At 39.8% G+C, this 22575-nt stretch overlaps 1 protein-coding gene across 1 annotated transcript in view; it reads left to right on the top strand.

Annotated features, from left to right (window-relative positions):
- The first annotated feature begins 1661 nt into the window (after positions 1-1661).
- gbe1a (glucan (1,4-alpha-), branching enzyme 1a) overlaps positions 1662-22575 on the top strand; it is a 186065-nt gene continuing 165151 nt past the window's right edge. Inside the window, exon 1 of the mRNA XM_072658195.1 lies at positions 1662-1759. Within this exon, the coding sequence (XP_072514296.1) occupies positions 1662-1759 (98 nt within the window). The remainder of the gene's footprint in view (positions 1760-22575) is intronic.

Here is a 22575-nt window from a genome sequence, read left to right on the forward strand (position 1 = left end):
TTCAAGGTCCTGGAGTGGCCTAGCCAGTCTCCAGATCTCAACCTCATAGAAAACCTTTGGAGGGAGTTGAAAGTCTGTGTTGCCCGCCGACAGCCCCAAAACATCACTGCTCTAGAGGAGATCTGCATGGAGGAATGGGCCAACATACCAGCAATGGTGTGTGCCAACCTTGTGAAGACTTACAGAAAACATTAGACCTCTGTAATTGCAAATTACAAGGTATTGAGATGAACTTTTGTTATTGACCAAATACTTATTTTCTACCATTATTTGCAAATAAATTCTTTAAAAATCAGACAACGTGATGTTCTGATTTTTTTTTTTTCTCATTTTGTCTCTCATAGTTGAGGTCTACCTATGATGTCAATTACAGGTCTCTCTCATCTTTTTAAGTGGGAGAACTTGCACAATTGGTGACTGACTAAATAATTTTTTCCCCACTGTATATATTTGATATATACATGGTTATATGCAAAACAAACTCATTTTGTTTGAACTGTGCAGAGGGCCCATTCCTCCTCTAACAGTGGTAAAAAAGAAAAATTGTATGTGCTTTGAGGAGCCTTCAAGAAAAGGCTTTTAGAATGAAAATGGTTCCTTGAAGGTTCCACAAAGCACCTTAAGAGATTCTTCCTCAGTTTAAAATTGAAGAACCCCTAAAAGTCCCTCAAAGAGCTAATAGAGAGCCAGATGCCACTGGGACGACATAAGACAAAAATAACATGCAAGACCAAATGGCCCTTTGTTTAGCCTCTAGAACCAGTTGACCTTACTATTCTGGAATCAATCTTTAGATCTTTATGTGTAATTCACTTTTTACACCTTTAAGCAGCTAATTCAGTTCCTAACAAATGTAGCCAGTAGAAGACCCATCTTCTCCAAGAGTGGTATTAAAAGCAGCATTATGCAAGAAATGGTATATTTTGCTTTTGGACTCCTAGAGTTGTGGGGTGTAATTCACTTTTACACCACTGCTGAAAATACTAGTCGCAATTTAAGCTCTCCTATATGGACAGCTGTACACGTGAATTTGTTGACAAGCTGATAGATACAGAAGCTGCATATGAAGTGAAACAAGCCTGTGGATGTGGTAGATATATATAGTAATATTACAGTATTCAACACAAATGAGGTTACGCAGCCTTACTATTTCTAATGAGTGGCCTCAAGCAACTCCATCAAAGTTACTTAGTGCACTGATAGAGATACCATCCTCCATTCTACAAGTCAGTGAACCGTCAACAAGATTTTCACGCTGCTATTTTAAGGTACAATTGCTACCTGTTGTTGCTTTAAAATGATGTATTGTGATTCACCTCAACTTAAGTTAAGAATTTAAAGCTATGCTGAGTATTATTGATGAGTATTAGCATTTTAGCTAAGGAAATTGTGCTCTGGTTCTGTGTCTATCTGTGCCAGATGTTCCACAGCACGGTTGGGTTAGTATCAAAGAGAGTCTTTGTAAGACTGTTGGAGGGATTTGAGCTGCAGCACTGCAGCATGCTTTGGCCAGGTTTGTTTGCCAAATCCAGAGAAACGCCCTTTCCCCTCCCCTCCTCTGCTTAACTTTGCACTGCCAGGGTCACTCCCCTGTGTGCACAGAAATCTTCCTTTCTTCTCTTCCTTCCCTCAAATCTCATAAAGTTTCAAAACAGAAGATGATGACGGAGCACGGCCAAAACATCTCTCTGCCTGACCTCAACAAATTTTTTCAGCTGGACCCCTACATAAAACCATATGAAGGAGACATTCAGAGAAGGTACAGCTTCAGTCCAGTTTTACATAAAGCGAATGAAATATTTGAATCAAGCTGTTCAGTGGTGTGTATGGTGTTGCACATTACAGGGGGTGAAAGTGTTTTTCTACACTATCACATTTGTGAGAAAGATTCTGAAATATATTTATTGTGCAACAAATTCTACAGAAAGTATGCATTTACTTTACATTGATTAAGTAAATAAATGACTGTTCCTGGTTTATCGTGAATGCTATATAGGTATGGAGGTAGATTCACTTTACTTTACGTCACTAATAAACATATAATTGATAGTAATCAGTTTCCTGGAAAACAAGACATCTCAAGCTAAAAGACCTCATCAGCCATGTGCAGCTGTCATCAGAAGTATTTCTTATTGTGGGGCAGAATGACTGTAAAATATCCATCTTTAATTGAGAAAAAATCAAGAATTCATTTTATTTTAGGCTTTCTGAAATCAGCACATGGGCAGCAGTATATATCACATGCTTTTGGCAGCCACCAACAAGCTTCTGGCAGAAATCTGGTTGCATATTGAAACAAGGAATTCTGCCATTAACAGCAAAACAGCCCTATGGCATGTTACTACCACGCCTTTCTCATCTGACCATAAAACCTTCATCCAGAAGGCTTTTTTCTTTGTCTATGTGATCAGCTGCAAACTTCAGTCAAGCTTTAAGGTGCAATTTTGGAGCAAGGGCTTCTTTCTTGGACGACAGCCTCTCAGTCCTTGGTGATGTAAAACCTGCTTGACTGTAAACAATGGTTCCTGGCCTGTGTTTTGGTGAGTCTTGGGCCAAACCTATTTCCTCACAGCTAATAGTGACAGTTTGACAAAGTGGCTACACCTCTCAATGCCTTATACTTAAGTACAATTTTTGAACTGATGATCCGAACTGATGGAATTTGCAGTTTAGAAATGGCTTCAAGAGACAAACTGTTTTATGTGAGCACAAAGAAGCTGCTGGCTCTAGTCAATCATGATGACTAACAGTTAAGAGGCCTTGGCAAGTTAAAAATAAACATTACTTTCAGCACCACTGAATGAATAATTGATGTATTTTGACCGTTGTTGATTTTTAGGAAATCTCAAAAGGGACAACTTGTGCACCAAAATCTTTTCTTTTTATTTAAGATGAATATTGTACACTTTGCTGCCCCAGAAAAAGAACAAAGAAATCATTGAAAGCCCCATATTTCCATGACATTCATGTCCATGGTCAGTGTATGTAAACATACAACCACAACTGTATACTATTTTTAGTAGTATTTTAGTCGGTTGTGCTCATCAGTGGATGTTCTCAGCAATTAATCTGTTTTACTGTAGGTAAAATGTCTCCTGACTTTTTAATTTTGTTAAATTTGCCACAGCTAGTCATGAATGTGAATGTGTCAATGAATTTTCTCATGATCACACATCAATACAACTAGTGTTAGTTGCGCCCAGATGTATCTTTAGTTGATACACCGTACATAAAGTGTTGGCCCTGAAGTGGTGGAACAAACTTTCCCTGGATGTTTAAACAGCAAAGTCGCTTGCTGTCTTCATTCGCAGACTGAAGACCTACCTCTTCCAAGAGGTACGTAGGCAGGGAGACTGATTAGCTAGATTTAGCATGTGGTCATATTAGGCCATCCATCTGAATCCTTAGTTTACATGCTGAATAAACTAGCTAACACAGCTAATGCAGCTAACTAGGCAAAGGGCCTCCCAGCCCTAAAATCTGAACCTATCCTGTTCCTCACTCTGATATTTTATATTGTATAGAAATTTGATGTGATTTTTTTTTCTGTGTTGTTCAGGTCTTTTAATTTTTTCCATGAATCTTCTCAGCCAGAAGCTCCTGAAAGAATTCTAGTGGATATTTGTTGGTTTGTTGGTCTGGCACAAATACTTTTAACTTTCCCAGCAACTTTCTATACTTCAGTCTTTCTGTCTAGCTAGTTTTCATGGTGTAGTTTTGCTCTGCATTTAGCTGTATTTGTGGGGTTGTCCGATAGCCACATAGTAAGCCGGTAATGTGTCTAGGTGCACTCCCATATTCATATGGCATATGCCACTTGTAGGGTAGTCATTTTGAATGAGACTGGGTCAGCAACAATGTGGTACATGCTGGGTGAAAATACATTTAATGCCTTTTTTTTTGGGCTTCTCAGCGACCCACACTCGTAGCGACCTACGAGAAACTGTGTGGCCCTCCTGATGTCCCTGTCCATCCCTCGGTACATCTACAGTATGTGACTGCTGTGGCCTCTAATAAGGAAACTTTATAGGAGTATGTCATTTTGGACCAATTTAATCAGGTTTACTGATTTACTGCTTGACACAATGTAGAGGGCACATTAATAGTAGAGCATTAATCAATGGTGCTGAAATTTGAGAAATGTTCTTAGACATTTATATATAAATACAGTTTTCACATCTAATTGATGTGACAGGCATGGCTTCATAGTAATCAAATGTAATCCTCATTTTGGAGATAATGAGAGATACTGTTTATTGTGCATTATGTGATAGTACTGTGAACAAGGCTACTGTTGTGTCTAAGTCTCATGAGGAAAACAGATTGTCATTTTCTGTGCACCTGTTAATTCAAGGTGATACTTTTTTCATTTGGCAGTGTTGATTTAGTCCCAGATGTAACTATTGAAAAATGTATGACATGGAGATTAAACACTGATGTTCGATGTTGATAAGGTTGTTTGGCGCAGCGGCATATTTTCCCAAGTGGAAGAAACAAGAAGCAGTGTGTTTTGAAAAGCAGTCAGTTGGTAATGGGCTGCAGAGTTGACTCCTTAAACTGAAGGTTTATTATTCAGCTGTTCATTGTTAGGCTGATTATTCACTATTCCGAATTATTTTGCAACAGCTATGAAACTAATATGTAAATTATGTAGGAAATTAAGTGTGGCTGTTTTAATGTGTAAGGGGCAAATTTTAATGAACTTCATTTCTCTTTTTCCACATTAAAATGTAGGTATTTCTTCTGAATATTCCAACACAATTTATCCACACTCTTCTTAACAGTTCGTATATAGACTATGGCTTGGTAGAATGGTTCTATAAAAAGCCTTTAATCAGTATAGAAGGATGTTGTCAGCACTCTAGGCTGTGGTGCCATGCATAGCATAGCATGTCAGGTTGGGACTTCAAGGTTGTGAGATGATGCCATTCAAAAGTTAGCAGTTCATGTCCCACCAGAGGTGAAATTTGTTGGGCAGTACTCAGGGTTGATTTGAGTTCTGAATGCACTTGATATGAATCTTCTCCCATGAAAAACACTGCAAGGACAAAAGTATTGGGACACCTGTTCATGTTTTGTTTATTAAAAATAGTTTATCCTGCTCTTGTGGAAGTGAACTGCCTTTACTGTCCAGGGAAGAAAAAGGTTTTCTATTAGATTGTGATTGCATTAAGCGACAAGAGTGTTAGTGAGGTCAGGATGTTGGATGATCACCACTCCACCTCATCCCCAACTCCACAACTCATCCTAACAGTATAAGAAAGAGCACCATCCATCATTCCAGAGAACACAGTTCCACTGCTCCACAGCCCAGTGCTGGGGGACTTTATATCCCTCTAGCCCACGCGTGGGATCAGTCTTCTATTGGCTGTATTTTGTCTCCAGAGACTAGACAAGCTGTGTGTGTCAGCAATGGGTGCAATTTAAAGTAGCTGAATGCATTTATTAGAAGGGGTGTCCACAAACATTTGGACATACAGTGTATTTTTCCAGGATAGCATCTCAATTAGAATACAATGCCAATATAGACAAGAGTTGTAAGGGTGTGTTACCTTACCTCTGTAACATGCATGCATTGCAAGTTATTCTGGGTAAGAGTGTCTCCCTGACGCCATAACATGTAACTATTACATTATATGGAATGATTCTTTACAGACGCTCATATTCAAATCTTTACAGAAACAAGTGTTTATTTTTTTGCACATTTAAAAGGTTGCTCACACTATTTTTTGATTAATTCCATAGTCTCAACAATGTAGAAGGTCTTGCTTAGTAAGTGAAACTCCTGGATGCATGGGGAAAGTACTGCATGCTGCTGGGGTGCAAGTGGCTAACTCGAGCTGCCATGACTCGCAGGCAGCTTTCCTGATTATTAATGCTCATATGGATAAGCTGGTGGAGGGCAGGCAGACGGGCCCTGTCGCTAGGTCTGATGGACGGAGAGCTGCTAATTGGACGGAGCTGGTGGAAGCATGGCGCGATAGCTGTCTTCAGGACAGGACTGGGGCTTGGCAGCTTTCCTCTGTGCCACCAGCCAGTCGTCATACCTTGTTAAAATTCACTTTAATGTCTGGAGCCTGCTGCTTCCTTCATCCCCCCCCACACACACACACTCTCTCACACACACACTTATGCTCAACTCCGAAACGGCACTTGGAAAGGTGTGTAAGAGGCTGCGAGGCGAGGTGTGAATGTAAAGTCAGGAGAAAATTGTCACATGGGAACTCTTGGTGTGGACTATTTGACAGTAAACTTGAGCCTCCTTCGTGTTCTGTATGCAAATGGCCTCCAAACTTATGATACTTACTCGTGATATTGCAGAAAGTGCTGTGTGAATGTTCCGAAAGCTTTCTCACAGTGACAGCAGCAAAATCAGCAGCCTATTTTATATGAGCTGTTACCTGCTGTATTCCAGTGGGGGAACTCAATGCCATTCACATGCTTTATAGCAGTCTGGATGAGTAGGAGGTTTATATGGGAGTCAAACTTCAAACTAGAGTCTGGCAGCAAGTTAAATGCACACAGTTCCTCTTTTAATCAAATGTAGTCTATGACTAAAGTAGGCTTTCACTGGCACTACAATGCTAATGTAGCTAACAGGTGATGGAATTATTAAAAAAACTATTAACAAAAAATATTCATTCTATGTTTCCACCATGCAAAGTCATTTATTATGATTGTGCTATGAAACCAAGTGCCTCAGATTGGCTCAGTGATCTAATGCTCTACCACTCGCCTGGGGATTGCAAGTCACAATTGCCATCAGCAGCTGGATTCTGGGAGGGCACAATTTTGCTGTTCTCTCTCTGAGTGAGTACATGGCGCTCTCCCCCCTCATCACTCATAAGCAATGTTAAGAACACTCCTTGAGTGAATACATTTTATCTCATAGCTACAAATAGTAGTAGTAGTCATATGAAACCTTAATGTTGTTAACATTATTGCCCCTTTTACTGACAAATAAGCTACCAATATTTGTTAGCTACATTAGCCACATATCTATCATTTCTACAAATTTGCAAAATAAGAAAGACAACAAGGGGTTACTATGTGTCGGCCATATTATCAGGAAATTGCAAGTGTGATCTGTTAGTCCATTAAAACACAGATGGGTAGGATGGCCCCCACTTCCCTTATCACTTACTGCCAACAGAATTGGCAGTTAGTGTTCTCCTTCAAGTGTGTTGAACTGTCCAATTGCATTGCATTTTAAAACAGTTACTAAAAAATAGTGATTGGTCGGTTTCATGTGACTTGGAAAAACTACAGGCCTTCACTCTTTGTGTAATAGCTATCATCATTGTAGGGGTCCTAAATAGTGAATAGGATCTGGAAATAATAAAAATGGGAAGGAAGTTGTGCAAGTTCCACTTTTCATCAGACTTCACCTCATACATGTTTAAACATGTTGCTAAATGAAGTGATATCCATCCATTTTAATACAAGGAGATACTGCCATTAACTTGCTCTGTCTGGCTGAGCCCGTACTGTCGGATAATTGAACAGAGCAGAGCGTCATTCTGTTCTGACAGCTAATATACAGCACATAAGCTCACTCAGCTAACAATAGACTATTTTGATGTTGAAATGAAACACTTTTTTATCTCTTTAGTCTTCCACTCCAGTTAAGTTGGTCGTCAGTCAGTGAGTTAGAGGAGATACCTTATTTGTCTCTCATTAGAGTAGAAGTAGCAGTAAGAGAGATACTTTGTAGACAGTATGCTGGCAAACAGAGATGATTAAAGAAGCTCCTGTATTCAGAACACTGTCTTTAAGATCTTTCTTCCTTCTCTTTCACCGTTTTGATTGGGTGAGTGAGACAGGGCCTTTCACACTTTTCCAACTTGAGGTCAGATAGTTCACTGTGTGAGCCGAAACCTTAAAATCAGCAGAAGCACCTCTTGCACAAGGTCAGGTTGCTATAGGTGGTGCCTAGGGGGGTTATTCACAGGTGCCCTGATTGTCTAGCCACAGATCAGATTCTGCCAAAGTCACACTCAGGGGTGTCTTGTGGGCCTCATACAGCACTTTATGGAATTAGTTGCTATTGCTATGCCCAACCAAACTGGTTCTCGAATGCAGGCTAATGGTTAAAGTGTACCCCATACGATTCATTAAAACAACAACAACAACAACATCTACTTATGACAAAAAAGGTCTACTTATGACATATGTATGGGTTTATGTACCCAAATGTACCAAACTGGTGTAAATGGTCTTTTTCACCTCAGTAGTGCCACAATCAAAAAGCAGTCCAGGCTGAAGCACTCCTTTGTAACTTCAACATAAATAACAAACTAATTTGTTGTAGGATGAACAGGCAGATATATGTTAATATGTTTTTGTGATATTAGTAATTTAGTAAGTACATTAGTAAGTACATTTGTGACAGTAATTAAAACAAAAACATTGCATTAAAACTAGTAATAGACAGCAGTCACAATTCAGTTCACACCACAATCTGGACGTCATGATGTGGTACAATGGGAAAAGAGTAACAAAACCTCTCAATTGTATAATGCTAAGTTTCCGTTCTTTTGTTTTGTTTTTATTTCAAACACCAATCAGCTTGCACAAAAAATGCATGACTTATTGCTAACATGCTAACAAATTACAGCTAAAGGCACAATTTTCCTAAACTTTTTTATGCCAAGACATTGTAAACGCTCTCTCTAGCATTTACAATGATCTTAATACTATGAATCCGATAATAAATGAAACAAGCTGCTCAGTGTCTGATTACTCTTACTGCTGGCATTCGGTTCACTGGTGTATTACTGGAAAACATGGCTTCAATGGCAGGGAGCTCATGGCAGTCAGACAATTTTTTTTTTACTCTTACAAAGGTCCCATTTCACCCAGTTAAAAGGTTTCAGGAAGGATAGCCTGCAATGTTACAGTACAGTGCTGTGTGTGCTTCTGCTCATGAATGGAAAAAAATATTTTTTATATAGGTTGGAATCCAATGAAAAGTTGTGGCAGATGCAGTCTTGTTTTACAGTGAGCAAAAACATATTTTACACTTTCGTCCTGTTTTTGTCATTTATTGGATGTACAGTCTGCATGAATACAAGAGTGATTCATTGAGTTACTCACTATGAAATGAAATACATTACCATATAAACACATTTAAATGTTATCTCAATCAAGAGTAACTACATGGGCAGTTATTGCTGGAGAAACGAAGGACATACTGCTAATGAAATGAACTGCTTTGATTAATTGCTTTCATTTTTGATTGCTTTTTCTTTGTTGACTTTCTCCATTTTCCATTTCTGGAAGGTTATGGTACAATATGTGTGGAGGTTTGCAAGGCCAGACACCTGCCAGGAATGGTTCGGTCCCTAATGGGTCTTATCTTTCACTACCCAGATCAGGGTCCATTTCCCGAAAGCTCTGCAGTGTTAAAAGTGTCTTGACTCTTGGGGAGCGTGGTCAAATTGATCGACTTCAGGAACATGGCCCAGTAACTTTGTGCTTTTGGAAAAACAGGTCCCAATGGCTTGCTGTTGAGCTTTTATGCTTGATTGTGGGGTTCCTTTATGCAGAGGTGGTGAATTTACCCTTTTCATGTCTGACATCATAATTTAGTATGATGTTGGACAGTTTCATATAAGGAGGAAAAAAGCTCAGAAGTTCTGCATAATTACAGCTTTAACAAACATTTCACAGTAACCCAAATTCATTCTTTGATTGCGTCTTTATACAACACAAAATATGGATTAAAACACATAAATATTATGTTTATATTATATATTATATATTTATTATATTATAAATATTATAAATAAATAGAAAAATGTATGAAAGGTGGCTCTGAATGGCCCAGCCATCTAATGCCCCAATGCACTTCCCGAGCCATGTTGCTTTGCCATCAGCAGCCGGAAGAGTCCGAGTGAGCACAATCATCCGATTTTGCTCCAGGTGGATAGATGATGCTCTCTCCCCTCATCACTCTTAAGTGATGTTGCCTGATGTGACAGAGCTGGGGACCCGGCCATATATATATCAGATTTCTGTATGGATTATTTTACTCACCTTTACACCTGACATGTGACAAACACGAATGGATTTGATTTTATTTAAATTGATGCAGGCAGCCGAAACTTTTAATAGAATTTGCCGGGTTCCCAGCTCTGCCACATCAACTGACAAACTCCTGTTTGGAGGTCTGTAACGATTGACTCTACAGAAAGTTGGCGGCCTTTGCGCACAATTTTCCCCTTAGCATCCGCTGACCCCACGCTGTCATTTTATGGATGGGTGAGTGACGACTTTTGGCAAATTGTGTATGTACGTATATTTTGAAATATACACCCAGTCATACATGTATGTGCATATATGGCTATACATCAGATTTCTGTATAGATATATAAATGGAAATAGCTCTTCCTGCAGGCCTCCTAAGTACACATGCTGTTTTGCCAAGCCATGCATCAACCAAGCAACTCCTATCTTGAGCTGCTTCAATTAATATTCCCTTATTAACATGCCGTTCCTCAGCTATTGTTTTTCATAAGGTCCATTTCTATTCCAGAATGTCAACCCAGAACACACAGCTTTAATGGGGTGGAAAAAAATGAAATAATAATATTTATAGTATACATTTGAATACGATGGCACAAGCCAATTAGGCCCATTGTGGTCTTGGTGCATTTCATCAGGAATGCACAAATGGGCTCCCTCCTAAGCCCACGGTATGTATGTGAAACTTTTTTTTTCATTAAAACTTCAAAACGTGCAGTCAGGCGTTGTGGTCTGGGGCCCGGTTGGGGAATAGCTGATAAGATGGTCCAACTCATATTCATGAGCTGCTTGGTTAGCATGCACAGGTAGCCCTGTTACAAAATCAATATGCTTGCTGCTTGCTGCTGACATTTATTGGGGCTTCTGGTGGGGGCTGGTTATTGTTGTTTTTTAATTGGCACCGCTCTGCTTCTGAAGTTATAGATAAGTAGGTTATGTGAGCTTGATGAAAACAAGCACCAACTGGGGGGAGGGAAAATTTATGTGGTGTATGTAGTGGCTCGCTGGCGTGTGGACACTCTATAGACGTCGTGCTGCTGGCAGTGGCATTCAGATTTCTGACTTACTAGAAAATCACTGTAAAGATGTCCTGTAAAAATAGTAAAAATTAAACAAATATGCCAGTAGAACTTACAGAACTTGCTTCTTTAAGTTGCAGTTACTGTCTGTTGTAAACAGATTCTGTTAATGGGCACCATATGGCAGTATAAACCCTGTAGACACGTTAATTAAAAAAAAATAAATACACAAAACTCCTTTCTTGAAATATAGTTCATTCAAAAATGTGTTAATTTGTGCTCTGTTGTGCACATTTAGCCTTGTGGGTCCTCCTTAAGAAGTTTGGCTACACTACAATATACAACAAATCTAGCTAGCTAGCTTTCAGAAGATTTAGTTGCACAGTTAAGAAAAGAAATTACTCTATTTTTTACAATGGTGTAGCACTGTGTGTTAGTCACACCATGCACTGTATATCAAATTACAGTTACAGTTAGTGAGGTTGAGGACACTATCCACAATAATGATGACACTATAAAAAGGAACTTTTAAAAAAAATAAAAACTGCTGATTTCTGTGGGTGAGCTTTTTAAATAGTAATGCTAGGTGTATTGTGGCTAGATTAGCAGTCAGGATTAGCTACAAAAATTCCCAGTGGCTGTATCAGATATTTAGATAATACATGGGTGACCTCACCAACTGTCACCTAAATCTTCAGAGACAATATGCTTTATAAATGATAAATCATTACAGTATAGTAGTATAGTCAGTATAGTCCACTGTAAAGATTACTGTACAGCTGCTTTTCAGCAGTAATCTGCTGTACTTAAAGCAGCAATATGCAATAACTAGTATTTATTGCTCCTCGGCTCCACGTATAGTCAGGATGTATAATTTAAGACTAATTGACACACTTTAAAAGGGAAAGCGATATTACGGGATCTTAATATGATGAATATGACTTTGGGTAACGTAGCATTATACAGTTCTCACAAGTTCTGTCCTGCCCGCAATTAGCTCTCTATTACAAGTCAGTGGAGCATCACCATAATTTTAAGCTGTTTTTGAAGCTAAAAATGCTGCATGACTTTGCTTTAAGGAATACAGTAGATTACTGCAGTGTTTCCTCTGTAACTTTACCCCAGCTCTTCACAGTCAGAGTGTCCTCCCTCAGTGTCTACTCTAAATGTCACCCTGTGACTCCCTCTCAGTCATGTGGAAGTGTGATGTTCCTCCTCTCCTGCAATGTCCTAGCTAAAGTCCCTGCAGCTGCAGCTGGAGCTGAGGATCATTAGGTGGCTCTACTGTGACACTTCCTTCTCCCAGACCTGTTCTGCATTAATTCAGTTTAACTCCAGATTGTAGTCCACTGTTTCAGACCGCCCCCTTTTCTCCCGAGGCTTCGGTATAATGTGTAATGAAGCTAGCTGGGGAAAGTATTTTTTATTATTATTTTATTTTACCAATGAAAAAAGACGGGGCCGGAGAAGGATAACTACTCGGATAATGAGATCCCTGTCAGAAGATTCTCCCTGAACGCTCCCTCCTCTGCTCCTTAATCATCTGAGTGCTATATTTTATAGAGCTGCGTATTATATGAAGAGTGCTTTGCATTAGCATTCTCTCTCGGCAGCCTTAACCCCCTAAACCCAGAGGACCAGTCGGCAGGTCCAGACTTCCCCTCCTTATTCTTATAAAAACATATCATCGTTGTCGTAACACGACCGCGTAGCTCTGCTATGGTGACTTTCTAAGAGAAGGAAGTGGAGAGGTGGACCCTGACTTTTACGTAATGACATTTGATTCCTGACTGTATTTCAGGTCATTTCGGACCATTTCTGTTGGTCTTTTTATCATAAAATGTTCATGCAGAGTAACGGACGACAATAATAATTGCACTGTAAAACCTAATAGCACTTCTGTTTATAACTTAAATATTACAGAAATGTGGGATCACCTCTCTGGTGAGAAAGTGTAACTGCACTGAGCGTAATTAGATTTAGTAAGATTCCTTGGGTTGACAGTGGATGATTGAGCAGATAAAGACTGAGTTTGCTGTTCTGATATCTCCAGCTCTCTCAGTAGCCTTTCTGTTTGTTTCAGTGCCATTAGCAGAGCTGCGGTTGTGCAGGTAACCAGCGGAAGCTGTCAGAACCTCTTTTAGAGGCTGTGCATGTGACATAAGTATGTAAAGATGTAACGTGGGCAGGAAAACTCCCACAAAAACCTACCAGACCACTCTTTTTTTAGAATGCATATATTAGTCTTTTCAGGGACGGCTGTGCAGCACACTGATACTATTATTACTATATGTTCACCCCTCCCCATTTAGAAAGACAACTGCTTTCATTCTGATTAAAAACTCTTAAGGGCTGCAGCTTTAATCTGATTAAATCAAACAAACTCAAAAACTGCATTCTATTACAAATCTTGAGTTAAGCTGAATTTAATTCATTGTGTTTTATTGCGTGAACTGAGATGTTTTAATGAAATATGACAACATTTAGGATGTGCCTTATGTTTGGGCTGTTCAACCTTTATGAGTAAAACTCACACCTTTCCCATTGGTTCCTGGTACCCTCTATTTGCATACTGAGCATGTATTTCTCCCCCTCACTCATCATCAGTGTGTAGCCAATCCCACCAGGCTACCTTCTCTTGGGTGGTACATTTATTTATTTATATTTAATAATGATTGACTCTCTGCCCTCAGTGTTGTTATTACTGTGTTACTCTACCCTAATATATTTGAGTTGTTCCAACATACAGTGTTTAGTATATTAAGTACATTCAACTTCTTTTTTTTCATTTAATGAGCAAAGCTTAACTTAATCTATTTAAGGTAATGAGTTTCCTCAATTTATGTGAATTTATCCAGGCTTACATAGACTCTTACTATTTGGCAGTATTATTATTATTACTATCATTACTTTCATTATTCTTACCATTCTCTACTGTGGTTATATTAATGATATTTTATTATGATTATATCAGCACACCTGAGCAGTACTAGAACAGTGTGTGGTGGTTCTGTAACTTTTTATCAATAATTTATAAATAGTTCTGACTATTTTTTACAGCTGTACTTAAAGCAGCATCATGCAATAATTAGTATTTCTTGCTCCTGGGCTCTCTCTACGGTTAGGGAGTGTAAGTAAGTAATAAGTACGTTTTGAAACAATGTGTACATATCCGTTTTTAAGCCCTATGTGTACACTATATAGACAAACGTTTAGGGACACCTCCTCATTCAGCGTTTCTTCTGAAATCAAGAGGAATTAAAAGAGATTTAATCCTGCTTTTGTTGGAGTGACTTTCTCTATTGTCCAGAAAATGCATTCTACTAGATTGTGGAGTATTGCTCTGAGGAGTTGATTGCATTCAGTGACAAGAGAATTAGTAAAGCCAGGATGTTGAATGATCACCGCCACATCTTATCCCCAGCTCATCCCAAAAGTATTGCATAAAGCACCTTCATTCCAGACAACACAGTTCCACTGCTCTACAGCCCAATGCTGAGGGGCTTAATACCCCTCATAGTCCATGCCTGGCATTAAGCATGGTGCTAATAGATTCATGTTTATCTGCTCCAGCAAGTCCTATTTTATTGGCAGTACCTCTCTACCGAGACTAAACTAGCTGTGTGTGCTGCATTTGCACATTTGTGTCAGCAATGGTTGCAGCTTAAAGAAGCTGAATGCATTCATCAGAAGGGGTGTCCACAAACACTTGGACATATAGTGTATGTTCTGTGTGAGGCTCTCTTACCTTTCATTTCTGTGAGTGGCTTTACCTGGAGACTTTATGCCTCATGAGTAAACTTTAGCATGAGAGCACTTCATGCTGAGTTAGGATAAGAATGTGTTGGGGGGAGATTGCTGTGGTTTTGCTGCTCTTAGCTTAACCACAATACCTGTAAATGACACTACAAGCAGCCACTGCTGTGACTGCAAGGTTGTTCGAGATCACCTGCTGCGTACACACATGCATGCCCAGACACACACACGGTGAACCACACATGGTGGATTAGCATAAGGTGGTAAGCATGAAAATTGGAGGTGTGTTTGTGTGCTGGCCTACTCATGTCACATTAGCCTCTGCAACCTGGAAGGACCTCACATTTTAATCCTCATGCAACATGACAGGTTTTGTCCACCAGCCTATAGACCTAGTTGGTACTCAGTGACAGGGAAAGCACATTACATTAGCTGAGGGTTGTGACTGTAATTTTTCTGTAATATTTCAATGTAATTATGTTATTTTTATGATGCATGTAAGTGACGTATTATTTAAATGTGGTATCAAATAACAAGCAATTGCATAAATAACTATATGCAGTAATTATTTTATATAACAGCAGAATGTCAGTAATATTTTTTTATGGGTTATATATATGTATATATATATATATATATATATATATATATATATATATATATATATATATATATATAGTTAACTGCTTTGTCAGATAAATAATAAATCACATTACATAAATTAAGTTTAACTTTATGTCAACTTTAACCTCCTCTCATTACAAGTTTAATCATGATATAGTTAGTTGGATGAGATATGTAATTACATCAGCTTTTTAAGTAGTTGCTTAGGTAAATACATAAAAAAACAGGTACATACATAACAAAAAAAGTGGTTGCACTCATCTATAAATAAGTGCACTTAAGTTACACTGATGCAATATATAATTATACAAGCTTTGTAATGTATTTCATTAGCAACAAAAGTAATTCCCTAGTAAATGCATAATTCCTTTTAAATAATATTGCAAATTTACCTGAATTACTCTAAACTAAAGGTTAATACATAAATAATTTCACAGGTAATTACATAAGCTTTGGGACTTAAAGTAATTATTTATAATTAAATTAAGTAGGTAATATGTCCATACTTATTTACTTAATAATTTTAATGTCTTAGTAAATAAGTAACAATTATTATATGAATGTGAATGAAGTTCTGTATTTTGTAATTAGTTACCATTTTTGTTGAAGGAATAAATACATGGCATGTGTAAATATTTCTGCTTTCCACAAAACAAGTGTATTATGTACAACAATAAATTAATAAAAAAAAGTAATTAAAAATTCCAGTACAATTTCATAAAATAATTAGCATTATTTGAACTTTTAGAATTTGCACTTTTGACAGGATTTCTTTGCTTTTTTAATAAACAATGTGTACAAAATAGTATCAGATGACACAATACTTACAGTGCTGCCTAAAGATAACTACAAATTATCTAAATTAATTCAACAAATATACTGTATATTGCTGTTGCAATACCCAGTTCAAATGTATTCATGTTTATGAATCTGTAAAGAGCAATTTCTCTTTCTGTGAATCGTACTAGAGCCCTGTTGCTGATTTCATTTCATGTCAGTAGGTGATGTTAGAGATGGTAGACAGATTCACCCTGCAGAACAGCTTTTAATATAACTGCATTTAAATCACCTCCAGATAAAACAAGCACCTTTCAGCATCAAGCTCTGCAATCTAATCGGACAGAGACCTGGAAGACACGGCACAGGAGATTAGGCAGACGTGTTTCACAGAATTTGCGGTGTTTATATTCTTAGGACCTGTTACGGGTGTGTGCTGGGTTCAGGCCTCTGAGGAAAGCAGGTGGTTTTAAAAGCCCATGTTGATGCCAGGTTTGTAATGGAGGTGCATGTTCAGCTTATTTCCCTGTCATGTAGCTCACACTGGGGCCATTCTGTCGCCACACTCGTTCCAAGGCTGCAGTCTGCTGCTGGGCTAGACCCATGCTGGCCCTGTGCAGAGTCATAGGAAGTTGAGCAAGCTGTTTATTTTTTTCTCCCCCCCCTCCCCCCCCCCAAAAAAAAGAGTGACATACTTCAATGTGTAATTCTTCAAAATAAAGTCCTTGTTTTCTTTTTATCTCAGCCGGGAAGTTGGATGGGCCCAGATATTGTGTTTTGTATAGCGTAGAGTGGAAACAGGATATTACTAGATGATGCCAAGCATGTCAGTAAGGGGCCATGAGGGGTGTGTTTGCAAATGCAGTCGTGTCCCTTCTGTCTGGGCCCAGGTTCAGATCTCCCTTCAGTTCGGCCTCCCGGAGACTGTAGCTAATCATTTCATCTCTGTCTCAGGTGAACGCCCAGACGGGTGGGTTCATGTCCTTGCTTTGTAAAAGGACAGGGAGAATAGGCTACAAACACACCTAATTTAAAGTAATGCTTCTCTAAAACATTGGTGCAGTACGACACCACTTGAGTAGGAGTGAAAAGGTATCAGATCAAAAGTGCTCCTTAAGGAACTAAAGTTGGGTAGGTACTGTTCTTCAGTTTCTGTTTTTGCTCCTATTCCACAGAAGTAATACTCAGTTTTCCTACAGAGCCAAGTGTAAAAAAGCCAATGCAAATGCAAAGAGCCTTTCAAAGAGCCGCCATGAACACAATAGTTGTCTGTTCAAATTCATAGGTTCCAGGAAGAACCTTTATATTATATCAAATGTTTCCAAAAAGATTTATCCACCTAATAATTCTGTAGTGTCAAGCAAAGAACACATCTACCCGATCCAATAGTCCTTTCCCCCATCACATGCAATGCTCCCAACACTGGAGGGCTGACACATGCCTCCTTAGACCAAGCATCTCCTATTTTCTAACTGCACCAGCACACTCAGAGGAAAGTGCCGGGTGCTGAGCTCTGATGCATATGCGGCTAGCAGATGCCCATTACGGCCAGCAGATGCCCATGACGGCCAGCAGCACACTGAGCTGGGGAGAGAGAGAAAGACATCTACCCAACCAAAGAGAGACCACTTATGCTCTCTCTGGCTCCGGCTGCGGATGACAGGCAGCATGACCTGGGATTCGAACCAGTAATCCTCGTGTCATAGTAGTACTGCCTCCATCCGCTGGATTTTTCAGAGCCGAAGTTGTTGGATACTGATCTTATCTTTTGGGATACTTTTGTTCTATAATAAAAAAGCGAAAGCTCAAAAGTGAGAAGGAAAGTAACAGCAAAGCAGACCCAAAGATCAACCAGAAAAGGAATTAGAAACTCAACTCAGCTTGGGCAGAAGTAGCAGTATTATCATCTGAGAAGTTCATATTCAGGTAAGTTCAAATCCATCAAATTTTGATCTAAGTACATGGGACTACAACGCACAGCAACTTGCAGCAAAGCTCATAAATGACAGAAGCCCTGTGTTGCCCTGGAGTGATTCCTGAGAGACTAGGTCAGGGCGAAGTCTGTCTCACTTTCAAAACTCTCAGAGAACAGGTTCCCGCCTGACTGAAAGAGGCCACTTTCTCTTCATCTTTTTCCTGTGCATACACAGCTTTCTGTACACAGAATAATAGTTAGTCTCACCTTAGAAATACCAGTCCAAGCCGTCACGGCAGTGCTGAAGCTCGTACTCAACAGGAATATGAATGAATGTGGACAGCATTCGAATGGAGGAGTGACCTTAGTTGGCCTTACACAGCAGCTGACATCGTTTCACCTGCTGCCTCTGTCCAGCCTCTTTTCTTTCTCTTTACCTCCTCTCATTTCTCTTCTCTTCACCTCCTCTCATTTCTCTTCTCTTCACCTCCTCTCATTTCTCTTCACTTCTCCTCACCTCTCATTTCTCCTCTTCTCTTCACCTCCTCTCATTTCTCTTCTCTTCTCCTCACCTCTCATTTCTCCTCTTCTCTTCACCTCCTCTCATTTCACCTCTCTTCTCTTCAACTCCTCTCATTTCTCTCCTCTTCTCTTCACCTCCTCTCATTTCTCTCCTCTTCTCTTCACCTCCTCTCATTTCTCTTCTCTTCATCTCCTCTCATTTCTCCTCTGTTCTCTTCACCTCCTCTCATTTCTCTTCTCTTCACCTCCTCTCATTTCTCTTCTCTTAACCTCCTTCCATTTCTCTTCACTTCTCCTCACCTCTCATTTCTCCTCTTTTCTTCACCTCCTCTCATTTCTCCTCTCTTCTCCTCACCTCTCATTTCTCTTCTCTTCACCTCCTCTCATTTCTCCTCTCTTCTCTTTACCTCCTCTCAATTCTCCTCTCTTCTCCTCATCTCTCATTTCTCCTCTCTTCTCTTCACCTCCTCACATTTCTCTTCTCTTCACCTCCTCTCATTTCTCTTCTCTTTACCTCCTCCCATGTCTCATCTCTTCTCTTTACCTACTCTTATTTCTCTTCTCTTCATCTCCTCTCATTTCTCCTCTCTTCTCCTCACCTCCTCTCATTTCTCCTCTCTTATCTTCACCTCCTTTCATTTCTCTTCTGGTCACCTCCTCCCATGTCTCATCTCTTCTCTTTACCTACTCTTATTTCTCTTCTCTTCTCTTCACATCCTCTCATTTCTCCTCTCTTCCTCTCAATTCTCTTCTCTTTCCCCTCTTCTCATTTCTTTCTCTTTTTTCCTCCTCTCTTCTAATTTCTACTCTTATTTCTGTTCTTTTATCCCTTCTTTTCTCTGCTCTTTTCTTCATTTCTCTTCTCTTCACCTCCTCTCATTTCTCCTCTCTTCTCTTCATCTCCTTTCATTTCTCTTCTCCTCTTTTCTTTTTTACACTGCTCTTCTCTCATTGCTTGCCATTTCTCTTCACTTCTCCTCACTTCTTCTAATTTCTAATCTCTTCACCTCCTCTCATTTCTCCTCTCTTCTCCTCACCTCTCATTCCTCCTCTCTTCTCCTCGCCTCTCATTTTTCCTCTCTTCTCTTCACCTCCTCTCATTTCTCTTCTCTTTACCTCCTCCCATGTCTCAGCTCTTCTCTTTACCTACTCTTATTTCTCTTCTCTTCTCTTCACATCCTCTCATTTCTCCTCTCTTCTGTTCCCTTCTTCTCAATTCTCTTTCTCTCTTTTTTCCCTCTCTTCTAATTTCTCCTCTCATTTAATTTCTCTTCTCTCATCGTTTCTATTTTCTCTTCTCTTCACTTCTTCTAATTTCTCCTCTCATTTCTCTTCACCTCTCATCTCTTCTTTTTCCTGCTCTTTTCTTCATTTCTCTTCTCTTTCTTTCTCTTCTCTTTTGTTGTTTTCTCTTTTCACCTCTTCTGTTAATGCCTTTCCTTGTGTCAACATTTGTTCTCTCCTCTTTTCTCCTCTTCTTTTATCCTCTCCTCACTTCTCCCAGTTCCATGGCTGAAGTTTGTCAGTGATTTAAGATATCAAACAGCTCGCAGTGTGGAGCGGAGGGAGGAGGGAGGACGGGTCTTTTTGAAGCTGTGAAGACTGCTTTGGGGATTTGTTAATAGCGGCGCGGGCCTGCCAGAGGCAGCGAGGAGAGTTTTCCCGGGATTTGTGTTTGTGTGTGTATGTGTGTATGTGTGTGTGTGTATTCGCCACGACAAAAGTGCTGAATCATGATGAGTCAGCGCAGCCTAAAGCTGCGAGCGCATGAGAATGGGGCTCTTTTAACAATCCCCTGTGCGCCTGCCCGCCCACTGGCGCTTCCTGCCCAGTCGAGTGCTGACAGACTCCGGTGGAATCTCCTTGGATGGCCAGAATTGAGCGGTCAAGTGGAACATCTCTGCCAGTGAGCTTCTTAAGCCAACCCTCCTGGGCCCGGCAGAGCTGGACTGTACCAAGGCACTCTGCATCCGCCACAGTCTGTTGTACTGACTGAATGTGGAAATGTGTGAGAAGAGCGATAAGATTGCAGGATTACTCAACGTTCGTATTAGACTTATAGTGTGACTGTAGATAAACATATTAGCAGGTACAGCACTGGGGGATGAAAAATGTTGTTTGTTTTTTTTTGGTAATGAGTCATCATGACATATTGTGTACACTGTAGTATTTTGATAGCATCATGTTACCATTACAGGTAACTTGCATGACAGAAGCTTCTACTGGCTGCTCATTTCACTGTAACAGTATAATAATAGTGTTTAGACATACTCTTCATCTTATGTGGAGACAGATGAGTCTGACTAAATTCATGCTTACTTGGACAGCAGCAATGATCTGGAAGTGCACTACATGTCCAAATGTTTGTAAACACCCCTTCTAATGAATGCATTCAGCTACTTTACGTTGCACCCATGCCTAATGCCAGGCATGAGCTAGAGGGGTAAAAAGCCCCCCAGCATTGATCTGTGAAGCAGTGGAACAGCAAAGCTCTTGTAGTAATGCTAGTAATGCTCTGGAATCTTGTAAAAAGCTATCTCCAGACAGTAGTGGTAGTTACTCCAACAAAAGCAGGGTAAACCTTTTTTTAATCCATTGATTTGAAAAAAAAAATGAATAAGCAGATGTCCCAATACTTTTGTCCATAAGCATTTAAGCTGATTTCCTGAGCATCTAGTTCAGTCTATATTATAAGCAATAACAAATACTTTATCTCAGTGTTTGATTTGAGTTTGTATTGATTTCTAGAGGCACTACAAAGCCTGAACACATCCGCTGGTGAGCTAGCCTGTTATCTCAATGTTTTCCACTTGGTCTCAGTCCCTCAACTATACTTACCAAACAAGGGAGTGAGGATGCATTCAGCCTCAATTTTGGAGCAGGGGATTCTTACTTGGATGGCAGCCTGATGGCAATGTAATACTTCATTGACTGAGTGCAGCTTCCAGCTCATGACAGGCCTGTGTCTTGGTAGTTTTTGGGTTGTTCCTGACCATCCAAACCAGTTTCCTCTGGATACACCTTCCATTAAATTGTACTTGGATAAAACGGTTCAAACAGATCTTGGAATCTGCAGTTGTCATTTCTGACATATAAGAGCATCTTTTTTCCAGACCCAGGTTCTCTTGCTCCATGAGTTTGGTATGTTTAGTTAAGTGTGAAAGCTGTTTTTAAGCCTGGGAATGGTCCAGAGCACCGACCTCTGGTTCTCTGGTAATTGGGGGTCTGGGGATTGCTTCGAAGTTATCTGTTGAGTGTTTCTATCAAAGGAAATAATGAAAATCAATAAACAGATGAACCTATGTCCTACCATTTCGTAAAAATGTGTGCAGAAAAGTGACACTCCAAATCTGCCCACAGTTTGTATGTTATTCTTCTGTGTGATATCAAACCTGTGATAATGAGCCCTTCCCCACATAAGCTCAGAATCGGTCCTGGGTCTTATGTATTCAGAACAAGTGTGAAATCAGATCTGAGGTCCTTACACATTGACATAGTGGACTGTGTTATAGTCAATGTAATAAGTGCTCTTAAAACAACCCTTTTTTTATGTGGGCACAGAGAAGCTACCAGCTGTAGTCAATCATGATCACTAGCAGGATGTTAGGAGGCCTTGGTCTTGTAAAGTTTAAAGACATTTTGGAACTTTCAGCACCACTAAATTAATAATTTAAGTGGCTGTCCGTACATTTGTGACCCTGTGTCTGAAACAGCAGGTGAAACAGTATGAGACTTGTGTTGGGCTTGTTTTTGTGTGTTTGGTCCTGGCTGGCTGTGCTGGCTGTGCTGTTGCCTGATCTCCTCTCTGTTCCCCGTGCCATGCTCAGCAAGGGGGCGCACTGATGAGCCTCTCCACTAAGAGCTGGAGAACCGGAGCGCTGGACAGAGCGGCGGTCTACTCCGAGCTTGATTAAGCTGTCCCCAGGACGCCACAGG

This window comes from Salminus brasiliensis, chromosome 16 (genome assembly GCF_030463535.1).
Source record: "Salminus brasiliensis chromosome 16, fSalBra1.hap2, whole genome shotgun sequence".
NCBI classification, from domain to species: domain Eukaryota; kingdom Metazoa; phylum Chordata; class Actinopteri; order Characiformes; family Bryconidae; genus Salminus; species Salminus brasiliensis.